The sequence below is a fragment of the Papaver somniferum genome, chromosome 6, assembly GCF_003573695.1.
Source record: "Papaver somniferum cultivar HN1 chromosome 6, ASM357369v1, whole genome shotgun sequence".
Classification (NCBI taxonomy): domain Eukaryota; kingdom Viridiplantae; phylum Streptophyta; class Magnoliopsida; order Ranunculales; family Papaveraceae; genus Papaver; species Papaver somniferum.
Window position 1 is genome coordinate 48,376,099 of NC_039363.1, and position 16,654 is coordinate 48,392,752.

At 37.4% G+C, this 16,654-nt stretch overlaps 1 protein-coding gene across 1 annotated transcript; it reads right to left on the bottom strand.

Moving 5' to 3' along the window:
* Positions 1 to 9,283: 9,283 nt before the first annotated feature.
* Positions 9,284 to 13,371, bottom strand: LOC113287496 (pyruvate decarboxylase 1-like). The gene is made up of 7 exons (XM_026536272.1): positions 12,831 to 13,371; positions 12,185 to 12,352; positions 11,257 to 11,811; positions 10,739 to 10,827; positions 10,499 to 10,616; positions 10,120 to 10,308; positions 9,284 to 9,739 (listed from the first exon to the last, which is right to left on the bottom strand). The coding sequence occupies exons 1-7, from the start codon at positions 13,308 to 13,310 to the stop codon at positions 9,569 to 9,571; spliced, it is 1,770 nt and encodes a 589-aa protein (XP_026392057.1). The 5' UTR covers positions 13,311 to 13,371; the 3' UTR covers positions 9,284 to 9,568.
* Positions 13,372 to 16,654: the final 3,283 nt, after the last annotated feature.

Sequence of the window (16,654 nt, forward strand, 5' to 3'; positions counted from 1 at the left end):
CATACAAAATCCATAGCTAAGATGTTTTTTGAAACTAGTACCATACGAAATCACTTACGACCACTACGACGAGGCCTTTTATTTCCTTTTTCACTACGATTCTTAGATGGAACTTCCTCATCAGTTGGAGTTTCATCTCCTCCACCGGTTTCTTCCATCGTGGTAATAGCTTCGCCGCTTGAACCTTCTCCTTGTTGTCGACCCCTCTTCATTTGCTTAGACCGATTTGCCTCCACCATTATTTGAGATATAAGATGCTCCCACTGGTTGTGGTACAAGGTTTGTTCCTTTGGTGACATCGACTCTCCACTAGGGATTCTAGTCATCCATTTCTTCAACAATTTCGTACCCCTCTTCACCTGAATTTTTACCACAAGTAAATATATTTTCAACAATTTTTTACAACTTTAAAGATAAAGAGAAGACATGTACTTACCAAATTATCCCATAACTTAATGTCTTCTTCACCACAAATTAGCATCTCCTTTTGAGCTCTCTTAGCCTCCCTCTCCTTTGCCTTCGCCTTTGCCTTATCAGCAATAGCTTTTTGTTTTCTATTTATCACAATAGGATGACTAATTTCTTGATAAAACTCCATATAATCTTCTTCATATGCATTTACATCTTCTCCACAAGGTACTAAATCACCTAGAGGTAAGTTGTACTTGTTTTGTTCATTCCAATGTCTTACCGTATGAGTTGGTTCATGTTTTGGTACAAAGGAATTCTCGTTGTTCTTTGTTCCTTGAACCACCATCAAAGTGAAATTTTCATTCTCCACGTCGGGATCCATTTGGACACAAGAAAGTTGTCTTAGTATTCTTCTTGGATTATAAATTGTGTAGACGTGAGGATGCCAAATTGGTTCATAGTAAGCCGAGACAGAAGAGTAACCATTCAAATCATCTTCATCTACAGGGACATCATCGGGTACGACGTATGGGTGAAATACCACATCGTTCACCGTAAGCTCATCCAATTGCTCCCTCAACGAAGCCAACTGCTCTTCTTTAGACTTCTTTTGTGAGTCCAAAAACACTCATTTTCCTGTTGTAGATTCGTTATAGGGATAATTTGGAGTTTCCCTAGCCAATCCCAGTTTAGGGAAGTGGTCGTAGATCCAAACCTATGCGAAAAAACAAAAACATTTACCACATATATGAAAATTGAATTGGAAGCAGAAATTTTTAGCAAATAATTTGCTAATTAACAATGTAGAAGCTCACCTGAACAAGAGTTAGGTAACCTCCAATTTGAGTTGTTTTAACTCTCGAACCTTTGCTCATCTCTTCTAAAACAAATGCAAGCACCTCAGTGGCCCAAGAGTAGTTGTTCATCCAATCGAGATTCTCCAAAAGCTGTAGATAATGTGCATTTACCTTATTTCCAGAAGTGTCAGGTAAAATGACAGTTCCTAGTTTATATAACCAATAAGCGGTGACATGGTGCCTAAGCGTCTCCTTGTCCATCACCATATTTCCCTTCTTCACCTTCTGAGCTGTCCCTTCAAATGCTTTCTTCAACTTTACCAACTTAAATTTCTTGACCATATTCTTCAAGGTTCCATTTACTTCTTTGGGATTATACTCATCGCCACGTTTAGGAGACTTCACATCACGTCTAAACTCACATTGGGACTTTTTTGCATCTCATCCTAGAAACTTTAGAGCCAACGCTTCAAGAGCTTCATAACGCATCGAGGGGTCGTAGCCTTCTCGAAGACATTTACCTTCCACGGGTAGGCTGGTGATGTTCTTGCAATCATCGGGAGTAATTTCCGTCTCGCAAAATGGAAGATGCATTGTATATGTCTCGGGATAATGTCTCTCGAGAAATGCGGATACGGCAACAGCGTCGAAATCCACATGTTGGAGATCAATAGCTCTCCACAACACACATTTTTTAACCTTCGCCTGAAACTCGGCACACTCCTTGGAAAGATCCCATTTGGCCGCCTTTTGACGAAGAATAAGACGAATTGCATCATTATGATCCTACGAAAAGAACATCACACTATTAATACTTGATGAAACATATCCAAGAAAAAATAAAAGAACTCGTTTTGTTAGTTAAGAATACCTTTGTCGCATAGATCTTCGCAGCCCATGAGTGTTTGTAGCCAAACAATGTTGTCCATCATTCAGAGTACCATAAGTTGGGCTCTTCGGTGACAAACACAAGTTAGCAGGTGGAATGTGTGAGTATCTAGCACAAGGCGGCTTCGACTTCGCTTTCTCTTTAACAGGAACAATTTCTTTCTCTTCTTCCTCATCCTCCTCTTCTTCCTCTTCCTCCTCTTCCTCTTGTTCTTCTCCTTCTTTTCCATGTACTTGGTCTTATTCCTCTACATCTTCAACATGTTCTCTTTTTTCTTCAAACTCTTCATTTCCTTCCTCTTCTTCATCATCATTCTCTTCTTCATCATCATTCGCTTTTTCAATAACATTATCAATTATATTCTCCTCCATCACCTCTTGATTTACATCTTGGATTACATTACGAACATTCTCTTGGTTCACTTCCTGTAACGATCCCCCTCCATGTTTAGCATTTTTAGTGCCACGGTTTCGGAAATCCAAATGTTTTGCCCCACGAGGGGTGGGAGTTCTCAAATCTTCATCTAGGTGGAGATTAGATCTTTTTCCTTTTTTCCTAATGAATGAAAACCACATTATTAGGTAAACAGAATATTCTCTTATCAAATAAAATTGAACATGGGATTACATCAAACAAAAAGGTGTTAACAGATTAAAGTTCGGTTATCTAATATATGAGTTATGAAGTAACCGAACTAGGAGATCGGTTAACTGGTGTAAGTTGCGAAGTAACCGAACTACATATTTGGTGTTGACAGCATGAGTTCGGTTCCCCCTAGAAATTGGGAAGTAACCGAACTATATAATACCAAAGTTCGGTTACCTATATAAATTTATCGACTACACCGAACTCTAATTTCCCATACAAAGAAGGAGTTTGGTTACGCAAATTTTTCATGCGAGCTTACTGAAACACGGAGTTTGGTTACCTAAAAACTCATAGAACTTGCGAGATTGCCGAAGTGTTCTTCGTATTGAAAGTTCGGTTACAACAAAACTAGGGTTTTTCAAAATTCTCCTAGCCGAAATGTTTACTGTAACTACCATTTTCAATGGATTTTGATGATTTCTAATCGATTTCTTCGACAAAAAACGAATTAAAAGGAATGGTATGAAGGAAATTACCCGCGGATTTGTATTTCACTCGAATCAGACTTCTTTTTTGTTGTTGGATGATATATTTGGCCTCTCAACTTTGCTTCAAGTTGTTTATCAATTTGCAATTCTTTTGGGGGTTATTTGGTTTTTGGCACTTACATTTTGACCAACATTAGTGTTTGGTCTAAATTTTGTCCAAGTTAGTGCTTGGTACTTGGAAATGACGTTGACCCACGCTGACTAACTAAAATCTTGACTTCTATTTAGTATATATTTTTATTTTAAAATAATAATAATTACTTAACGCCGTTAACAGCGCCGTCAACACGTGATTTTCTTAAAAAGTCACATGACTTCAGTTTTATTGTACGGTCCAGATTCCCTAAACTAACAAGCAACACTAACTTATACAACAACAATCCATTCATACACACATAGTTTATAAAGATAAAAACTTTGAAACTGTTAACAGTATGTTCATTAAGCAATAACAGTTGAGGTTCCAAACAAGTTTAGAAACTTAGGTCTAATTGTTCATAAAGATGAAAACCTAGATACCGTCATATAGTAGTAGTTCATAAAGCAAGCAACTTCATATGTTGTTCAAAATAGTGAAGATGTGGACTTAAATCATAAATGATCGTTCTTCAGTAAGATCAATAGTTATTCCATTGAGGACATTACCTATAGCCCTTTGGATCCTTCTGCTCCTTCTTGGTGGTGAAGGAAATACAGGTTCAGCCTCATGCTCTGACTCAGGTTCTGGTTCAGGTAGTAGTGGCTCAGGTAGCACGGGCTCAGGAGTTAGTCTTCTCTTTTTCTGTTGTGCACCACCACCTCTGGTTATAGCACCACCATCTCTAGTACTACTACCACCAAAGTTTCCTGTCATAAAACAACCATCTAAACCTCCAGTAGGCACTGCAGCTACATATGGGTGTTGCACATCAAAAGGAATTGGTTTCAAAGCATCGGGAATGGGTTCTTGCGGCACAGCAGCAGCTGGTGCAGTCTAATAAGAAAATACCAGAAAGTTTGCAGGGATTAACACTTGAAGGGATTAACTAAACTAACACTTGAAAAATAGAAGTATGGTGTCAATTTGCAGGGATTACCTGAGCCCTTCGAGTCCTTGGAACTGCATCCCCACATAGAAAACCTATACCAAATATGCGCCCTCTCTTTTTATGAACACCAAACGGCGAACCCCTCCTTCCACCTCTACCCCCCACCTCTAGTACCTGGAGTCCAACCACCTCTTCCGAAAGATCTTCCAGGAGGGACCCAAACTGGTGTAGCTGGTGCAGTTGTTGATGGTGTAGTTGGTGTTGGTGCAGCTGGTGCAGTTGGTGCTGGTGCAGCTGGTGCAGTTGTTGATGGTGAAGTTGGCGCTGGTGCAGCTGGTGCTGGTGCAGATTGTGCATCTGGTGCAGTTGTTGATGGTGCAGTTGGTGCTGGTGCTGGTGCAGTTGGTGATGGTGCAGTTGGTTCAGTTACATCCCCAAAGAGCAAGTATTTAGCTCCTCTACCACCTGTCCTGCCACCTCCTATGCCACCTCCTCTACCACCTGTCCTTCCACCTCCTCTGCCACCTGTCCTTCCACCTCCTCTTCCACCCCCTCTGCCAACTTTCCTTCCACCTCCTCTGCCATTTTTCCTTCCACCTCTTATGCCACCTCCTCTCCCACCTGTCCTTCCACCTCTACTCCCACCTCCTCTTCCACTATTTTGTTGTTCATTTAGATACTACAAAATCCATAGCTGGATTCCCCATCACTTGTGGTTGGGAATCTTCAAATTCATCCTTTCTAGGAAAACCCCTCTTATTGTGCCCAAATTCCAAACATAATTTACACTGCTTTCTCTGTCTATTTCCACCTCTAGCTTCATCTGCATCTCTTCTCCTTTCATTCCTTGGTCTGCCTTTCTGCCTCTCATATGGTGGAGGTTTTACTTTATGTTGAATTTCATCCAATGACTTCCATTTACATACATTGTCCATTGGACCAACCATTCCAGCATATGTGGTTTTGTACTTGTCCACATGATGATATTCATCTACATACCTGCAAAACAAGAAGAAAACAACAACAATATTGATTATAGATAAAGTTGTTAAACATAAAATTTCATAAAATAAAATAAATTAAAGACAACCATGAAAAAACTTACTCTTTCCAGTCAGCATTTCTGTTGAAAAATGAAGCATTGATTGCATGTTCACAAGGAATCCCAGTGATATCCCAAAACCTACAAGAACATTGATGCTTAGGCAAATCAAAAACCCAAGAACATCCATTCCTGTGATCAAGGACTGTCCACACATCTTTGCTAGTAGGGACCCTTTCAAATGTTGTTGCTTTTTGCCTGTTCATATTATAAATATCTTCTGCCCTTGGGACCAGACCTCCATCAGGATAACTCTCACCTTGTAGTCTCCTATCAAACATCAACCTTGTCACCATCAGCTGATACTTCTCAAGAAACTTACAAACAGGTAGACCTCTTATATCCAATATCCATGCATTAAAAGCTTCACAAAAGTTTGAAGTTATGTGTTCACAGCTTGATGAAGTATCAAAGAAATCCCTTGCCCACTGTACAGAATCTTCTCTTTGTAAATAAACCACTGCTTCTGGTCATACATCCATCATCTTCTTCATTTCTATATCATGATCTTCCTTCACATATGACCTTGCTGCATTCCATGCAAGTGCTTCTAGATGCTTTCCAGGGTGATATCTTTTCATGTTCTTGTACATATGTCTAAAACAATACCTATGGTAATGATTCACATCATCAAAGTTTGTGTCAACAGCTGATATGAGTCCCTTCTCCCTGTCTGATATGAATGTAAGTGCTCTTGGATGTAGTTTCAAATATGGGGCAACAATCCTAAGAAACTCAGTCCAATTGTGTTTGTTTTCCTTTCTACATATGAATATAGCAATTGGAAATAATCCATTGTTTGCATCTAATGACATAATGCTTAAGCAAACACCTCCATACTTCCTGTCAGAAAACAACCATCTAAACCTAGAATAGGTCTACAACCAAGTTTAAACCCTTCTAGAGAACACTTATACGCTATACATAGATGCTTGAACTTACCAGCTTCATCTGTTGCACAGCTAGCAATACTACCATCATTCCTCTTCAGTATTTGCTGACAACATTCAGGACTTAAAGCATGATTTTCTTCATAGTTGCCAAAAAATCTCTCCATACACATATGCCAAGCATGCCAAGCAGTCCAATAAGAGATCTCTACAGAGTGAACCCTCTTCACTTCAGACTTGAAATCCTTTGGTTTATAGTTAGGATGAGCTTTAAAGGAATCTAACATAACCCTGAATACCCACCTACAAGCACAAAACAGTTCACACACACATTAGATACCTAAAGTAATGTTGAACATAAAAAATCATAACTCAAACAACATTTGTAAACACAATTACCTTGCTTTGGCCAAGGGATTGTTGATTCCATGAGTGGTTTTACAAGTATGCTCAAAATCACCCTTCTTGCACCTAAATGTAACTTTATCCCAAATTCTTGAGCAATATACATTCCATTTACAGTTTGGGTCCTTGCATTTATATTGCTATTGAATTTCAGTATTCTTGACCTGGACAATGTCAAAATTCTGAAATATATTTTGATCCTTTATGTAATCCCTGCATTCTTGGCATGAAGCCCATTCCTGTCCAACAAACATCTTGTCCAGAATAGTAGTATCACTCTTCCAAGTCTTCAACTCTTCCTCTTCATAGACTCTTCCTGTTTTCTCCACATAGTCATGATACTCTGCACTCTTCTTAATCACACTTGCTAACTGCTCAGCCATGTCATACTCTTTCTCAGTGGAGTTCTCCTGTGGAACTTCTATTGGAATTTGTTCTTCATCTGACTCTGACTCACCAGATGATATATATACTTCTCTTCAGGATTATACTTGTTAATATTGAGGACTTTTTTCTTAGTTGGTTCCACAACAACATCCTCTACCTGAGTAACTGATTCAACTTGGCTCAAATCCACATCAACATATGATCCACTTGATGGTTCAATAACACTTCTACCTAAACCATTTACACAACTACTTGACCCAACTTCATTAACATCTTTGCTATCTATTCTTGTACCACCACCCTCTTTAACAACTTTATTAACCTTTCTTGTACTACCACTCACCTCTTTAACACCTTTCCTAACCTTTCTTGTACTGCCACCCACCTCTTTAACACCTTTCCTAACTTCATTTACACCACTACTTGACCCACCTTCTGTATTCACATTCACTGTCACATTTACATTGACATTTAAATCATCCACCTGACTTACATTCACATTTAAATCATCCACCTGACTTACAACAGTTTCCTCTTCAATACCTTTGGTACTATTTGGCTTGTCATACTTGTGTAACTGTGACAGCCAATCTAGTTCCTCTTCAGCCAAACAATCAGGCCTTTTTGGATTTAAATGAGAATCCTTTTTAGCCCTACTAGTCCCTACCAAATAACCATCTTTAGTTGGATAATATTTAGGCAGTTCAGACCTATCCATTTCTGCACATCAACATCACACTACAAGTTAATACATTGCATACTTTAATCAAAGGACCACTTCACTGTATACTTTAATCAAAGAACCACTTCTCTGTGTGGAAACCAACAAAAAATCCGACAAAGTAACCATTAAACAAACAAACCCCACGTTCTATTTCCCCTTTAAAGTCTTAAAAAACACCCAATTCCAAAAATCCCCAAATTAAATAAAAAACCTAACTTTATGATTTCTATAAAGGAAAGAAATCAGACAAAACCTGACACTTAAATTACTCTAATAGGATCGAATCATATCAAAAATAATGAATCTAATGCATAAAACATACAAAATCGTACACAAATCATAACACTTACCACTGTAATCGATTGCACAGGTACACAAGAAGTTCTTTTCACCAAAATCTTCCAAATAGGTCTTCAATAACTAAAAGAGAGTAATAAAACCTAACAATAACACTCGATTAACCTAGATTCAATCACAATCTGAATCTCTCCTAACTTTTTATTCGCTCTTCTCTCTGATGGTGGCGGGTAAAAAAACTCACTAATGAAATTAGGGAAAACATCTTTTTCGTTTATATCGATCGGGTAAATTCAATCTTAGCCATTCATCGAGTAGAGGCTGCTATTGCACGTACACGTGTTAGATGGGAAACTCTGTTAAGGACATGGTTTGTCATTGTTGGTAAAGTTATTTAATTTTTGGTAATTAACTATTTAATTCACGGAAAAAGAGCCACGTCATCAAATTGGTTAGTCAACGCGGGTCAACGTCATTTCCAAGTACCAAGCACTAACTTGGACAAAAGTTAGACCAAACGCTAATGTTGGTCAAAATGTAAGTACCAAAAACCAGATAACCCTTCTTTTGGGAGATTCGCTATATTTGCGAGTCCCGGACTCAATCTTGAAAATCTGGGTGTTTGCTTGATACGCATTGCTTATAAAGATGGATTAATCGACGATGAAATCGACGATTAACATCGATATCTACGAAGAAGAGGAAAAGAAAAAAAGAAGATGATGAAGAAAATGGAAAGTTTTGAAACTGATTAAAATCAGTTTTTTTCTATGTTTTAATTTAATGGGTTAGATTAGTGGGTAGTGATTAGATTAATGGGTAGTGGTTAGATTAGTTATAACCTTAGCTAGGATAAGGGCAGATTAGTCTTCACTAATCATTTAGGACACCCCTTAAAACGTAAGGTGGACAATTGAATCACAAAGAAGTCCCCCACCAAACTGGGCTAGTGCCCAGAAAATCGTTCTATAATCGAATCTGACTGTTAGTTTTGTATGTAACTGTTGGTTTACCTCTTCCTCCTTAGCAATCCAGTTCTCTGTTAAATATGTTAAATAGGTGTATAAGTTTGTTTAATCCGCTGATGTGAATAGGGGTGTTAATAAATCTGCTGATGCTCTAGCCAAAGCAGTTCGTAGGTTACACCTTAGGGAGGAATGGTGGTTACATCTACCTGAGTTGTTATATCCTCACTTAGCTTATGATGTAAACTGTCTTCCTATGCAATATATTAGTTTTGATGTAAACTGTCTTCTTTTGTTCAGAAAAAAGAAGAAAAAGAACATCACTAGAGTGCTTGGTAAATTCATGTGAAGTGCATTCCAGGTGTTCCCGGTTACAATCTCTCGCTAATATTATTATCGGACTCTTATTTATCTACACTTTATAAGCCTACTTTTTTCTTTGATGTAAACTTTATAAGCCTACTGAAAGATAGAATTGTGAAACCAATTTAGACTCGAGGTCCGATGTATGACAGCTAACATAATTCTGAATAGTCGTTACTGAGGATTTGGTGGGCGACTATTGGCAGCAGAAACCCTTGATCCCCATTCCAACAGTTCTTTGCTCGTATCATCCTTGTGCACCAAGACCTCTATGAAGCAGAAGCTATCCTTCTCTTCTCCTGTTGCTTTTGAGATTGCTTCGATCAGCTCCTCCTCTGTTGTCACCTGCATTTCAGTAATCAACCCATGAATGTTATCCAACTGAATTCACTCGTTTTCATGGAAAACTATGGTCGAAAAAGATGAAAAGCCAAAAGAGGTAAACAAATGAAGAATATGGCAGTCAAGGGTGTTGACCACTTGTAGAATTTGCCTCAGAAATCAAGGATGGGGAGGTTCAATGGGGAGGCTTCTTCTGTGCACCAATAGAACATGCATCTTACTTGTACAAGACCAATCATGCTCTTAGACTGAACCCCATTGAAGAGAATAATAACCCTTTTCCTTCTTTTGGAAAAGAGCAGTACACTTCTATTGTAATATTTTACAGTTAAATCAAAAGGTGAGCGATCTTAAACAAAATAAAGGCAATAAAGATCACTCACCTTGGTGGTCCAACATTTTCCTTCACCATTATGGATAGCGTCAACAAACTTGGTGTAGCTCCAGTTCTTAATCACATTATATGGCCCGTCATGGATTTCAACTTCAATTGTGTATCCTCCATTGTTAATGAGGAATATGATAGTCTTCTGGCCACAGCGGATCATCGTGGAGACGTCCTGAGCTGTAACCTACAATCAAGGGGAACATTGAAATGTAAACTAAATTCATCCACTTATTGGTATTTCCTTCACCATGAGCCTACAAATAAAAAAAAAGTTCCTCCTTTTTCAACTCTTATTGATTCTTAAATACCGCATAAATACCAAATAGTCAGTTTGGAATGCCCGATGTATAGGAACAAGATATCATTGAGATTACCTGGAAACTTCCATCACCAATACAGGCAATGACACGCTTATGTTTTGCAGCCTGAGAATATCCAAGAGTGGCACCTACTGACCATCCGATGGATCCATACTGCATCTGGAATTCATATCTGGGTAATATCATTGAAAGATTAAAATTGAGACTGCAAGCACAAATTTTCTTTACTGATAATTGTGAATTTTGTAGAGACATAAGCAGGCGTGAAAATTTTAAGAATCTCTTAGAGCTTACCCGCAATTTTCTGGGAGATGTAATTTCTGACAGTTGAACCATGAATCCCCTGTTTCCGCAATAACTGCCGTGTCTCCACTCAGCATTTCCTGTATGATGTCATCATTGAATAAAAACAACTCAGCAATAAAGCGCATTGAATGACTCCAAGGAGAGAATTTAGGAATGAAGGACGTACTCATGTCACATGTGTGTGTGTTACTATGTGCAGTTGGAAGTGTTTAAAAGCAGTTCATTGAAACAAACTAGTGCTCCTATTGGTCCACTATGTCAAAAACCAACCCTCTTGCTAAAAAGAACTGTGCACCTATGGCATTCTTCGTAGGAATGATCAGGACCATCTACAATTAATCTACTTCTTAAACAATAATAAATGTTCCTTAGATCAGAAAAGAGAAAAGAACAGCGGCTAATTGTAACATTAAGGCAAGAATAGAGAAAGGGAAGAAAGCACGATCAAAGAACAAAAATATTTTTTTTAAAAGCAATGGAAGGAATTTTGTTTCTCATGACTCTACCTGAATATGCTTGAATAGGATGTTTACTCTCAAAGGTTCATTTATTTCACGCTTCAAAGGGATACCATGTGGAACAAAGATTCGTTGATAATTTTCCATAGCTGTAGTGTTCTTCTTCAGTTTCGAGGCCAAAGCAGTCAAGAAGTCTGCCATATACACACAGCCAAAAGAAGGACCGTTGCCAACGGTAACCCGGTTAGGCTGTACAATTACAGCATTCTCCTTCTTGATAAGCAACGAGTACCCCACAGAACTGTAGTCATTAAACATGGGGCCAACAAAAACATAAGCATCAGCTGACTCCACAATTTCCCCGCAGAAGCTGGAACTGACAGCACCCCAATACGTTCCAATAAAGTGACGGTGATGTTCAGGTATCAGACCTTTGCCAGATGGCATGACAGATATGGCATACCCGCTAGCATCTGCTAGCTCAACAAATGCTTGCTGAGCCTTACACACCCTTAACCTAGGCCCACCAACAATTACAGGTTTTACAGCCTTGTTTAAAAACTCGGCTGTAGCCTCCACTGCAGCCTCTAGCCCATTTGATTGCTGATCCTGTATGATTTATAAGAACAAGAGTAGATTGGTCAATTTACATTACTAACATCCACCCGAATATGAACCGTTTTTTCCCAATTATCAACCAATTAAATTGAGTTACAATATGACAGTGTAGGAACTATTAAAGTAGCTGCAATCAAGAAGCTTGAAATTCAATTTACAACTAAAGAAATGACATTCTTCTCCAAGTTTCAGTTCATGAACTAGGAAACTTGAACTACGATATGATTTAGACTGAATTGAATTACGCTTGGTGTTGAAAAAATAGTGTGAGATATGCTAATACTGCATATAAGTACAACCAAAAAAAAATAATATATAGTTTATTAGCAATGTATGAATGGTAAAGAAAATGTTTAACCAACCTTGGTGCAAGATAGAACGGCACAGGCTCTTCAGTAAAAGTTGGGTGAGGAACTGCAGGCAAATTACAGCTAATACTGATATAAACTGCCTTGCTTTCCTTCAAAGCAGTTGAGATAGCAGTGTCAATTAGCTCATGTGCATCATCCAAGTTGTTAACCACAGCCTGTTATCTCCACATCCACCAACACATAATCAGAATACATAATTTTGCATTTTCAACTCCATAGAAATATAAAACACAAACAAAATTAAGCAATCCAGATGAACAACATCGAAACGAAACTTAACGAATCTCTTACAGTGGTAATTCTCAAATTTTGGCTTCCTATGGAAAATCATGTCAGGGATCAGTTACAATTAACCAGTCTAGTGATAGCATCCTTAGAACTAATTAATCAATTAACTTGATCATCAAATTAAAATAGAAATCTCAAATTTTGTTTATCAAGCTCCTATTGAACAAAAATTATAATTAATGCTATTCAAGAACAACATAAACAATCACCGAGTTTATCGATAAAACTAGAAGTGGGAAGCTAGCTAGGCTACTTAAATCAATTGAAAATCCAACAAATATTCGACAAAAACAAAAACATTAAAAAAACAAACAAAATCAGTAACTCAACGCAATGAATCTTTACCTGGAAACAAGTAACAGTCTGTAAGCATCGCAGTTCTTGACTAAAATCAGGTAATCCAATAGTATGATGAAGAATACGATTAGTACCATAATCATTAGAATTAGGACCACCGACAATGCATATCACAGGTAGATCCTCACTATAAGCACCAGCAATAGCATTAATAACACTAAGTCCGCCAACAGTAAAGGTAACAACACAAGCACCAACACCTTTTGCTCTTGCATAACCATCAGCAGCATAACCAGCATTAAGTTCATTACAACAACCAACTAAACTAAGTTCTGGTTCAGCTATTAAGTGATCTAACAAACATAGGTTAAAATCACCAGGTACTGAGAATACATCTTTTACACCAACTTGAACTAGACGACGTGCTAAATGTCTACCAAGTGTTGCAGAATTTGAAGCAATTGGATGTAAGGGTGATGAGTTTGAACAAGGATGTAGAGAAGTTCCAAGTTCAATATGGGAACCCATTTTTTCCTAAATTTTTTTGAGATTTTTGAGAAGTGGATGGTGGTGATGAGTGAAATAGTAGTAAATGGGTTTAAGGGTATTAATAGGGTTGATTGAAACCAGGGGCGGTTTAATGAAAAGCATCGGAGAATAGAAAGGTTTAAGTGGGCGGCTATTATTGGTTGATTTGATGAAATGAAAATGTGGAAAACTTAAAACTTAGAACATCTCCAATGTTTGGGGTCAAGGTTTTAAATTGATATGACACATTGGATTTAAGACCTTTTACACCAATTTTTCATCTCCAACAGTAGGGTGGAGGTCATAAAGGAAGATGACATGTCCATGTGGGGACCAAGTGGGGGTAAAGGAGAAAGTCTTATTTAGACCTTCTTCATGACCCTGGGTCTTAAGCCCACATCATCTTTTGTCTCTAAATTTAAACAAAAAGTGTTAGATAAGACCTTGGGGATTGGAGATGGAATTTAAGGTACAAAATTTTATATTTATTATTTTTTGTCATGTAGTGAATGACCCACACTCAAAAGGTCTTAATAAGATCTCCACATAGGATGACCTTGACCCCAAACATTGGAAATGCTCGTAGAATTCTGGTTTTGTGATTTTTTTAGTTGACTGGTCTGTAGGATATTTGTGAGGATGTTGGAGAGAGTCGAGAGACACTGATCCTTGACGCACAAATCTCAAAATGCTGGCTGATATTGTTTGTGTGAGATTTGTGCATAAAAATCGTACGGCTGTTCCGTATTTTTGGCTGGGGATAATAGACTTTATATTATCCTCTTATCTTATTTCCTTTGTAAATGGAGATATAAAGTAAAGTAAGAGGATAATATAAAAGTAAATAAAGCGAGAGGATAATATAAAGTCTATTACGGAAATTTTCTTTGGATTTTTGTTCCACAATACAAATACAAAACAAATGATTTTTTATTTTTTTTGTTAATGTATGAAATCATGTGGTCCGGATGGATAGGGAAGGTGAGTATTCTTGTTGAGAAAAAGCACTATCGTGGCAACCTCAATAGTGTGTCTGCGTGATCCCCCAGAAGACGAAAACCGAGTTGCCACGCAACGTTTGCCCAAAAGTGTGACTGTATTTTGAATAATATGAGTCGTCTGGTCGATCAACATAAACGAAAATAATAGTCGTCGGAATTTGCATTCTAAACTTCTAGGAAGTAATTAATGATTTCAGATTTTAAGACGTCTTTGAAGTTTGAACTCTCTAGTGCGCTATTTCCATTTGCCCCCATCTCCATTTGGTATTTTCAAAGAGATAAGCTGGATAACTATGTATCTTGGTCGACGTAAGGGGGTTTGCTAAGCTTTTACAATATCAGTTCTTTAATGAAACTGTACCTTAGTCGACTACAAATCCGACCTTGGTAAGAAACTTTGAATTGTAATGTTAGAGCAGTTTCTATGGACTCAATAAACTTGAAGTTTGTTGATTTTGATCCCACTGTAGATTCAACAAATATGAAAAATGGATGTACAAACCAACAATAATATGGAACATGTAGCACGCGCGCGATAAAAGGTCGGGCAATCGTGCCACAATCGCTGGCATTGGAAGGAAGAACGCTGGAATTTGAAGGAAAAACTCCAACGTTTGAAGCAAAAACATCCCTTGCTTTTCTCTCACCCAAACCCGGTTATTATATTTAGGTTTTATTTTTTATTATTTGTTTGATTAGTTAAATAATCTGTGGGACCAAATTCTTATAGTTTATATAAATAAAATCATTATTGGGACCCAACCCTTATTAGTTTATATCAATAAAATCACTAGTGGGTCCCTAAAATATCAGATTTGTTCATTTTGGCTTGTTTCGCACAGTGGAAAATGCAGTTTGTTCATCCACATGGCTCGACAAAATAATAAGTTCCTTGATTGCCATAGGAATTTCCCTTAGAGAGTATCTCTTTTTTATGAAAAAAATATAAATATTTGTTACACAAAAAATTCATTAAATTAGATTCACAAGAGCACTTGTAATTAGGGTTGTACATGTTACGCTACGGTTTGGGTTTTGCTCAAACCAAAACTGAAATCATGGTATTCGGTTTTTGGTATCCAGAACCAAAACCGAGCCAATCGATTTTCCTTATATCCATCCGGTTCTGGTAAGCCGATTATTCTCAGTTTCATGTAACTGACAGTTCAAAAAAAAACACAAAAAATAAATAAAACTGTGGAACTAATTCAACTGGCAGTTAGAGTAAATCTAAAACAAAAAACAAAAAAAAAAAATCACATAAACATTCCAAATTTCGTTACATGGTAAAAGCTTATTTAACACGACTACACCTCTTTACATGGGCGTACAAGGAAGATGTATCGTTCTTCAAAGCGTCAGCCTTAAACTTCAAGTGGCACTGTTTACACTCTGTCATTGTTCAAGGTGGTTCCTCTCTTACGAAATGGCCCCTTACATAAGTAATTTTACGCTTCTTAACGGCTTATGTGATGGTTTTCAACTAGTGATTGTAGTAGTAGTGGTAAAAAGGGGTCTTTTCAGACTTGTGAAGAAAACAATTTTTTTTAGATTTAAATTAAACACACAAATAAATAAAATAGTTCAAACCTTTAGAGAAAAACACCAAGACTTGGATTCCACCATTGACCCATTATTTGATAAATTCTAATATTTAATATTCATGCAATTTTTCTTTTAGAGTGATTCTAATATTATGCCTTTTTTAGATTTTTGAAGTAATAAATGTAAACACCAAGCATGAAACATCAAGAGTCTTAAACTAAGCATGCTCCATCAAAATGAATCACAATTATTCAATAAAAATCAATTTTTCAATTAAAATTCCATGCAAATAATCATGTAATAATATTGCAAATAAATAATAAAGTTAGAATTATACCATAAATAAGGACCAATGGCTTCCTCCGTCGCCTTGGCTAATGGGTTTAGCTCCTCATCCCAAAAACACACTCACAAGATAAATTCATGGCTAAAATAGGTGTTCTTATTGATGAATATAAGATGAAAAAGGAATTTGCAACGCTGTAGTGGTGTTACAGCGCCACTGTTACAAAAGAGTATGGTAATTTAAGACTGTTGTAAACGATAACTATCTACTGCTGTGAAACAACGACAGTGGTATGAAAATAAGTCTGCTGAAGAACGACTGACTCTGCGAGTCTGTTCTTCGTGTTCTTCAGAAGCTTTAATGGCAGCAGCAGCAGCGTTGTCTCCTCTATAATTGCTTCTCCTAGGCTCTCATCGACTCTAAACTCTCTCCTAAAGGTTTCTAGATATTATCTCGTCTCAAATATCTTCTAGGACTTTTACCCAACTGTTTTGATGTATATCCCACGCAAG